The sequence below is a fragment of the Solanum tuberosum genome, unplaced genomic scaffold, assembly GCF_000226075.1.
Source record: "Solanum tuberosum cultivar DM 1-3 516 R44 unplaced genomic scaffold, SolTub_3.0 scf00019, whole genome shotgun sequence".
Lineage (NCBI taxonomy): Eukaryota > Viridiplantae > Streptophyta > Magnoliopsida > Solanales > Solanaceae > Solanum > Solanum tuberosum.
Genome location: NW_006238945.1, coordinates 2,177,606 through 2,187,396, shown reverse-complemented (window position 1 = coordinate 2,187,396; position 9,791 = coordinate 2,177,606). Strand labels below are relative to the sequence as shown.

The window sequence follows — 9,791 nt, the reverse complement described above, 5'->3', positions numbered from 1 at the left end:
TGGGGGAGGGGGGGGGGGGGGGTAATTTTTTCTTTTTTTTTTTGAAAAAACAGTAGGTTTGTGGAAGGTGGGAGGGTGGGTGAGGGGTGCCGGGGAGGGGGTATTTTTTTTTAAAAAAAAAACATATTTTTTAAAATGGGTTAGAACCATTTTTACCCAAATCATATTTGATCAAATTCATATTTACCCATATTCTATTCCGGTGGATTGTAATCCCAACCATTTTTGCTCAATCCATATTCAATCCATCCAAATCCGATCCAATCCAACCATTTGCCACCCCTACATTAAGATAAGAGCCTGATACTCCCTGTTAGTGAGGTGAGGTTCCCAACATGTAAGTAGGTGCTAGCCAATGCCCAGGGCTCTGGGACCTGCACTTGTTATGCTATCAGGACACACTGGGAGGCTATGTTGGTTGGACTCTTCAAAAATGTCTACGGATACATATCAAATTCTTCAAAAATAGTGTAATTTTAAAGAATCTGACAAGGGTATAACATCAAAAGTGAAGAATCCACAACTTAGTTGAGAGGAGTATGCTCGAAACATTGGCTTCATAGTTGGTAGTATAAGGAAGATTTCCTTTTGGAGTGACAACTGGAGCGCCGACTAAATCCGGATTGTGCATTGCAGGGCCCATTTATAGGTTTATTACACTTACCAGATGCTATTGAAGCCACCATAGATAAAGTCTGAAACTTACATAGTCAGATTTTTCCTTCAGAAGACTACTAAAAATGATTTGAGGTTGATAGAGTGGCTGATATGTTGAAGATTTTGGAGGACTGTCAAAGCACAAGGGAAGTAGAAGATGCAGTCTCCTGGAAGGGGGACAAAAACAAAACTTTTAGTCAGCTATGCCTTTTCCATGCTCTCTGAACCAACTAAGGTGACGGAATAGCTCTGGAGGTTCATTTCGAAAACAAAAGCCCCTTACAAAGTGACTTGGGACTCTTCCATAATGTCAGTGTGCATATCGGATTCTCCCAAAGTAGTGTATTTTTGGAGAATCTAAGACGGATCCGAAAGTGAAGAGTTCGCACAACTAATGTTATAGTACAGTTCTGCTGGGTATCCCTTCAGAAATTTTAGGACAGACGTAAACTGTATTAGAGAACTAAACTTCCTGGAGTGTAAAATGAGATATGGATGATATTAGTATGAAAATGTAACAAGTGACATGAGGGACTTTGGAAAGCAATTTTAAGCACACCAGAAAGCACAACATACTGAAGAATTTTATTAGGGTATCCCAACATCTAGAAGTGTAAAATAAATATCTTCAAACTGGCTATATAACAAATACGTCTTCATAGGACTCCCCAATTAATATGATCTCCAATAAGCAATTATTACTAGACAGCAATGCTTCAACTAAATAAATTTAGCTGTTTTACCGAACTGCTTCCTCCCTACCTAGGCGATCAAAGCTAAAGCTTCTTGAACTCATTTGACATCAACCATCCAATTCAAACGGTAGGGGTCAGGAATTTGTATTGTTGCTTTTACTTTTGTCTGCATCTTGACGCACAAATTGCCCTCGCATGCGTGGCCTCTGTTCTGCAAGTCTCTTTCTACTCTGGTACCGGACCTAAAATACATGGGAAGAAAATTCAGATAAGTTTTGCTCCTCTGCCATCTAAATTTTGTGAGTCAAAGTTTGAACTGCAAAGAACTCTTGATTTTGCTGATGAGATGTAGCAGGCAAAGTTGCATCATTGACTTCATGTGCAAGTTATTGTATGCAAAAATATACTATGATAAAAAGGATAAAGGAAAAAGGAAAAAGACAAGGGAATTGGTATACTGAACGGCATAAAAAGAAAGTTTAAGTGGGATCTCAACAAACTACAGAATTATTGTGCAGCAGAAAAGGGTTGTAAATGTCTCTCAATCTTTTTGTTATCAAGCATAAAAGGGATTTAAATAGCCAAATTTGAGCACTTAATATGCAGAAAACCTGCAATTCAAAAGAGCTAAAATATCTCAACAACTAAAACAACCTAATAAAAATTCAAATTTCAAATCCATCCTAAACCTAGACAACAATTATTGTAGAAACTACTACAGTAACTAAAATAAATTTCTACAGTACTGCAACCATAACAATTACCTTCTTCTCAAAGCATCTCTCCTTTCTCTTTTGTCGGAATTTAATCAAAGCAGCCTCTCTTTGAGCCAAGTGATCACCACTTCTGCTTGCACTTCCACTCCCACTCCCACTGCCAATTTCACATTTTTCACCAGTTTCATTTTCAGCAACCAAATTTGTTCCTTCAGCAACTACAGCAGTGCTACTCCCATTTTGGCCACTGCTTCCATTTTGCCCATTGCTTCCATTGTTACTTCCTGATGCACTTCCATAATTAGCAGCATTTCCTTCAACAGGAGTACCTACCATGTCAGATGTTCCGCAATCTGGAGCAGCTTCAACATCATTTCGCAAAGACGAATCATCATTGTTAAGCAGCTGTTGTCGCTGCTGCAAGTTAAGCACATGGTGGTGATGGTGATGGTAGTGATGATGGTGGTGCTGAACTTGGAACTTCTGGTGCATCGCTCTTGCTTGGCTCACGGCTGCCTTTGCAGTATCTTGTGTTCGTGGAACCATAGCTTGAAGAGAAGAATTATGTCCATGTTGCACTGGTTGAAATGCAGAACAGGGATGGGCATTGACTGCAGGTTTGTTTATTGGCTTGTCAGTTAATGTGTTTGGTTTGCTGAAGAAATTATTTGTCGAGGAGCCCATGTCATTGTTGTTACTACTTCCATTTGAGCACTGATTAGGGGTACTGTTTGACTTCGATCGCAAGTTATGAATTGATTCTGCTTTTGCAACTTCTGAACAATTATTAACTGGTGAACAGCTGCCCACGTTTCCAGTTGGAGCCTGATTAGCAGTTGAAGCAGCATTATACCTGCATGTGATGACAATCTATTAGCAATTGTAGCTTCTTTACTCAGGTTGTTGAGTTTTAGTGACAGATTAAACACATGCCTAGAGAATGCTGACAGATCTGAATGCCTGAGTATATTTCGCTCTTGAACACCAGTCCCATTCTCTCCAACATCTCGAAGTTGCTTCAAACTAAGTTCAAGTGAAGGCATGTCTTGACTGTCATAGGTGGCAATTTCTTTTATGTTTGTGATCTTGAAAGGATCATTAGGAACTTCATTGGCCATACTTTCTACTTGAGGCGTACATGTGTTGGTTATGTCACCCATATAACCAACATCCTTGTCCTTCAGGTCATCTTCCCGAGTTTCCTTGTTCAGCTTTAGGTTTCTACCCATATTCTCATTATCCTTAGGATCTAACTCCAAATGTTTGTCCTTAATAGAAGCTGCTAAACCATCCATTACTTTACCTGATAGGCCTTCAAGCTCTGGAACATTAGTGACACCCATGTTCAAATCTTTACCCATTCTAGCATTTCCTGAGATGTAAACCACATCATGAATATAACAGATTATATAATAACACAATAACAAAAGTAAACAGAATAAAAAGAATTTGATCTAAGATGTTTTGTTATCCATGGGGCGTGGAAGAGCCACCTACCCAGTTCATCCTTCTCATTGAGGCATTTTCTGGTGGCATTTGCAGGCACCCAGGTAGCACTAAGTGCTTCTGGCCTTGTATGGATAACCTGGGCACAAGTGCTATCAGGGGGATCTGCCAATTCATTCCATGGTGACATGGGTTGGGGGCTGTCGACTTCAATGGCCCTTTTAGACCATGAACTCTGCCAAAAAAGAAATAAGAAGATGATTTATAATGGAAGAATGTTGCTGCAAACCCTTATCTGCAACCTAGCGTAGAATATGGATCAAGATGTTGGAGTTTATGATTCCTGAGTTTACAATAACTTAAGACACAAATCCACAGACATGAGCTAGCTATTCAGTTTCTGCTGCCAACAACTATGCAAAATATGTATTAGTCTGTTCATGGAATGTGTGGAAATATAAAGGTAGAACTAAATATGGGTGGGCTAAAACATGTTGAGCGACTGAATGGTTCATGATCCATGCTGGAAGTTCACTTGAGTCAAGATAAGTGGGTCCTTTGGTCTAAACAATGGGTCATGATAACCAACCCACCCGAGTCAACATAATTATAAAGAGAGTGAGTTTGAAGAGAGAGATACACCCACAAAACCAAATCAAAAGTTTTTTTTTGTTTATAGAGAGTGTGCGTGAACACTTAGAGACAAATATTCCTAACTAACCAAGTACATATTATTTCTATTTTTTACAGTGTTCTCTTATGAATCAATATGGGTTATATTAGGTGCCCAAATTGACCAAAACTTTTGAGGCAATTCTAGTTGTCCCAAATTGAACCATCCATGAATATGTTCCTTATTCAACCTGCATGACTTTGGGGATAGTTTCAGCCTTTTATGGTCAAGTTTTAAATGAAGAGAGGGGATGGGACATGGAGGAAATCCAGACTCCAGAGCAAGAATAATGGTAGTGCAATCATTCAAACTAGATGGGAGGTAACTGTTAGATATTCTACAGGTTCACACAAGCGGGAATCTCAGAGATCACGAACCGGCTTGATTTGGATTATATTGTATGAGTTGAGCAACTTTTTTCTGATTTAATCAATTTCATTAATCACAATCACTATTGGTCTGAGCTATTATCTCAATACAACTGATTATTTTTTGAGAATTTTTTTTTTTTTTTTTGAGAATCTCAATACAACTGATTATTTTGATGAACAATTTATGATCACTCTTCTATAGAATCAGAAACAGTTAACATAATACAAAACAATCATGTCAGAGATTTCAGTAACTATGTCAGCATAATTGGCTGACCATATCATTCTACAAAGCTATTTAGCTACAGAGTATTACAGAGTATTAGGGCATATCCCGGGAAAAAAAGAATTAGGGGAATCATATGTGTGCATAGTTTTTACCTAGTACATGGTTGTAATAGGTTGTAATAGGTTGGCAATGTACACACTTTTTGATTCACTAAAAAAGCCCTGCCAATCTCATTAAATAGGAGCGTTTTGGTCTTTCACCTAAATTCCCCAATTTCCCTCCATATGATTCCCAGATCCCCACCATCTTCTCTGGTCTAACCCGTTGTTCTCCGCCACTTTCCGATCTCAAGTTCTGTACTTCCCACCATTTCTCTGTCTGCTTAACAGATAGATTAAGGAACGTAAAAGTTACTTATTTACAAAACAACGCAAAGAAAGATCCGTACTTATTTTCTCTTTTCCAAGGACTAAAAAATATCAAAATTACCCAAACACGGAATAACTTTTATGTGAAGGGCAGCCTGGTGCACTAAATCTTTCCACGGTGCGCAGGATCTGCGGATCACAAGGATTTATTGTATACAACCTTATCCTGCATTTTTGGAGAAGGTTGTTTCCATAGCTCGAACCTGTGACCTCCTGGTCACATGGCAATAACTTTACGCATTAAGGCAAGGTTCTCTCCTTCACAGAATACTTCTAAGTAACCGATATAAAACTCAACCTGAAAGCATTTTTAAGTGTTGACTGGTGTCAGCTCACTCCTAACCTAAAATTGACAGGGTTATTCCAACAAGTGTTGGCTTATTGCTAACCTGGGAAAATAAGTTCTGATTAGCCTGGATTTGTTGACCTAAAATTATCCAATCTTGATTGTTGTCTGGCTAACTGCTCATGATGGGAGAGAAAGGAGTTTCAGGGCTTTTGGATAAAGTCAGAAGTGAGCTTCTGGATGATGACAACAGAAGAGTTGCATTACAACTTGTTCTCTTCTCCATTTTTGTACATAAGAACAAAATGGCAACTTTACCTATAATTTATCAAAGGGATAGAGAATTAACAGGGTTAGTTAGTTATCTATCACATTCGTTAACTGATAGCTTAAAAGCACTTCAACATATGAATGTTTGTGGGTACAAGAGAAAATTCAATTTGAAAAGCTCTGAATGGAGAAGGGGTGAAGTAGCGTGGCAATGAGAGAAACTAATTATTGTGAAAACATGGTGGGCGGGATTGTGCAGAAGCAATAACTACCAAGGAGCTGGATAGTTGGAGCACGATTTGTCTAATACAATAGATATATGTATTGGCCATGCCTTCGAGATGAGCAGAAATTTGTGAAAACTACCAAACTTCAACAAAATGTCTGACACCTAAAAATATTATCTTCCATTTACTTGGATTGTTCAAGCCCATCAACTTCAGCTACTAACTAGAAAGAAGAAACTGTGGTATCCCCTTCATGTGAATAAAAAGGGAACTGCACAGGGACATACTGGACAGTTGCTACAACATAAGAGACCACTAATAGAAGAGTCATGCCAAACTATAGCCGTGAAGAAATAATACCTGAGTGCCACTTCCATTGTCACTTCCGTCCCTGTCGTCCAGATCAAAGCTTCCATTCTCAGCTTCATCATTGCTATCAGTGTTGTTTCCCGACATTTCAACACTTTTAGATTTCGTCGACTTTTGAGTTTGTATACCACTTTCACTTCCGCTTCCACTTGACTGAGGAAATGATGAGAAATCAAAGTAAAATGGGTTACTCAATATGCGGTTCGTTCTAATGTCTTTCTAAGACAACATGAAGAACAGAGGTCTAAAAGAATGACATGTTAAAATTCCAGTTTGAAATGGAGTCAAATAAGGTGCTTCCAAACCAAGAATTACTGTCTGAGGTTTAAGAGGGCATTCCCAAAACTTCCAGTTACAAATAAAGATGACTGCACAAACTTACACTGTGGCATTTCCTCCAAACATGCTGCCACAGATTTTTAAGCTCATTCTTTCGAATAGGCTTCACTAAAAAGTCAACTGCGCCCTTTGACAAACACTTAAAGACTATACCCATAGAGTCATTAGCAGACATCACTGCACACAAAACTCATCAGATGGAGCAGTTAAAAGTATAATATCGTCAAGATATTAAGCAAAATTCTGAATATGAATAAGCAAAAAAATTATGTAGGAAAGATACTTACTAATCACTGGAACATTCTTGAGAGTTTTGTGGTTCATAATCTTTGACAAGAGACCAACCCCAGACAAATATGGCATGGCCACCTCCGTCAGAACAAGATCAACATGGTTAGTTAGATCTTCTAGAATCCTCCACGCTTCAAGGGCATATCCCACAGCTATAACTGCCAATATTCCATAGTAATGCGTTCGATAAGAAAATAAAAAAGACAGAGGACGGATCAAGAGAATAAAAAATCAGCAAGTCTTGGTGAAGTCTCAAACAATTGAGTTCCAAAAAACCTTCAGAGATATCCATGTTCTCTCGAAAAGAAATACAGTCTCAGAACAAAAAAAATTTCCTTTATCTAGTACATATCCTCTTATGCATATTTACCTGCTTCAGTTCATAAGAAAGCCAACTTACCCAGCAAGTAAAGAAAAAAACAAATGATGGAAGCAAATGATTTGGGGCACCCTTTTGCAGAATCAAGTAATAACATACACTAAAGAAGAATAATGTTTTCTTAGGCTTCTTAACAGTAGAGCTGCAAATATTTGTAATGAAGTAAATGAGCTGCAAGTATATATAAATTAGTTGTAGGTTGCAGTATGAAATTACTCCATCCAGATCCTTTGTCTAGCAGGAGTTGGAGGACAAGTATCATAATTACCACGATTGCGTCTACTAAGGAAAGAAAACCTTCATTATGATGCATACTACAATTACTACTATGCTTTAATCTCAAACAAATTGGGCTTGAATATATGAATCCTCAAACATCATGTTGATCCAATTAAGCTAATCTCATAGTAATATTATATACAATAAAAATATTAGAAGTTCACTATATTTTTCATTGGCATATAATCATTTATACTAAGAGTTAGGAAGTTCCTGCCTTCAAAGTGGGATTATGATTTTGCCTTTGTTGTCAATCAAAATGTTATAAGACATCTAATAAATTAAATATTAAATAGTAATATTTTAATTACCTGAACATTGAATTACACGTTCAGAAGCAGTAATGAATTTTAGACTGCATTGAATCAAATCCTGATTAAATATCTAATTTAACAATAATACTTAAATTACATAAAGGGTGAGTAAATAAAATGTTCATCAGCCCTATTTAATTCTCCACATTCACTTTTTCCTAAAAAGTGTGCAGTCTATTTTCATCATTGTAAATTAATTACCCATGTCCTTACTTTAACGCTCCAACTCCTCCCTAAACATATGCAGTTTATTTTCATCATAATAAATTAAATACCTGCATTTTAAATTCCTTATTAACAGCAATGTGAATTACCTTAGTTTTACTAATTATTTCTACTTTCCATCTTCCCATGTATTAACTTTTCCCCACAACGTTTGCACATTCTTCACTGCTCTATGTAAATGTCCACAATAGGATGATGAAGTCCCATTATCCTATTTGTCTTCTTTCTGCCTCAAATACACTGTTGCCAGGTATGTATATCACTGTTAATATGTTGTTACTTTTGTTTTCTACTCTTTATCATGCTACTAGATCATTATGTATCAATTTAGCTACCAAGTTTTCTCAGGTAGTACATTGACAAGTGAAGCTTACTCTTGACAAGTTTAGTGTTCCGGAAGTTGTTTCCCCATCTATTTCCCAAGTTATTATTATCTTAAGAATTTCTAATATGCTTCTGTCATATTGAAGCAGACAACAAGGATTTTATCACATCTACATTTTTATCTTCTTAAATTTGATCTTTCTACAGCCTTTCTTTGGTTAGTGTTTTATTGACGGTAACACTCTCATGAGATGTAATTTAAACATTTTTTTGTGGCAGAACAACGCAACTATAAAGATCGCAACTTTGCAGCTTTCATGCACTGTCTCTGGTTGTTCACGTGATTTGTTGTGATATTTTGAGCTATGTTGTGCTAGGTGGGTTTCGTGACACAAGTTGATGTGGTTTTTCCACAATTGATTGTAGAGGAAACCTTTGTTTTTGCTGCATCCTTAAGACTTCCAAGCAAGATGAGTACGTCAGAAGTATGAAAGAGTTGAAGTGATTATTAAAGAATTAGGCCGAACCCAAACCAAGCCGACATAATATATATATAATTTTATTTTATAGATAAAAATATTAATTATAATCTACTTTGTAAAAATATTTTTAATTAGTTTATAGTTTTCAATGTTTAGATATATTATTTCAAATTTTGGGCTTGTAAACACTTGTAAATATTTTATTTTGTATTCAAATCAAAAGTTACAACTATATTGTTATGTGAAGAAAATGCTAAATCAAAGTTTCAAGAAATTGAACATGCATGAAGGATATTCCAACTAGAAATTTAGATGAAGGAGACCATGAATTAAGTTTTCAATAAGTTGAAAAGCAAGATTGAGTGGATGTTGATAGTCCCTTACCAAGGAGCAATCATTTAAGAGAACAAGCAACTTCAAAGGAGCCAATACAAGAAATGTTGAAATACTCCCTCCTAATTCAGATATTTCAACAAGTTCAAGTATTTTTTAGTGTAGTAGAACTAGAAAACACTGATATATGCGGTCAAACCCAGGATATTCTAGTGAATGGTTGGAGGAAAGTGAAGTACAGTTTCCTTCTCTCTGTATCATTGCTAGTTTGACATTGTTTTTGAATGCTGGACTGGATGTTACTCGCTACCTGACCACTAACATTGATATCACTCCCTTGCTTATTTTGTGTCCCCTGCTCCTTTCCCATGTCCTCCTTGAATTTTGTTTTCCTTATTTCTCTCTAAATTTGCTTGCTTAGGGACCCCCCCACGCGCGAAGCACACACCCACCTCACT

General features: G+C 36.9%; 1 protein-coding gene across 1 annotated transcript in view; it reads right to left on the bottom strand.

Annotated features, from left to right (window-relative positions):
- Nucleotides 1-1,204: 1,204 nt before the first annotated feature.
- LOC102583251 (two-component response regulator-like PRR37) overlaps nt 1,205-9,791 on the bottom strand; it is a 17,152-nt gene continuing 8,565 nt past the window's right edge. The window contains exons 3-9 of the mRNA XM_006340491.2: nt 6,994-7,155; nt 6,750-6,883; nt 6,359-6,520; nt 3,566-3,749; nt 3,002-3,440; nt 2,117-2,921; nt 1,205-1,594 (exon numbers count right to left, since the gene is read on the bottom strand). Of these exons, the coding sequence (XP_006340553.1) occupies nt 1,487-1,594; nt 2,117-2,921; nt 3,002-3,440; nt 3,566-3,749; nt 6,359-6,520; nt 6,750-6,883; nt 6,994-7,155 (1,994 nt within the window). The 3' untranslated portion in view covers nt 1,205-1,486. The remainder of the gene's footprint in view (nt 1,595-2,116; nt 2,922-3,001; nt 3,441-3,565; nt 3,750-6,358; nt 6,521-6,749; nt 6,884-6,993; nt 7,156-9,791) is intronic.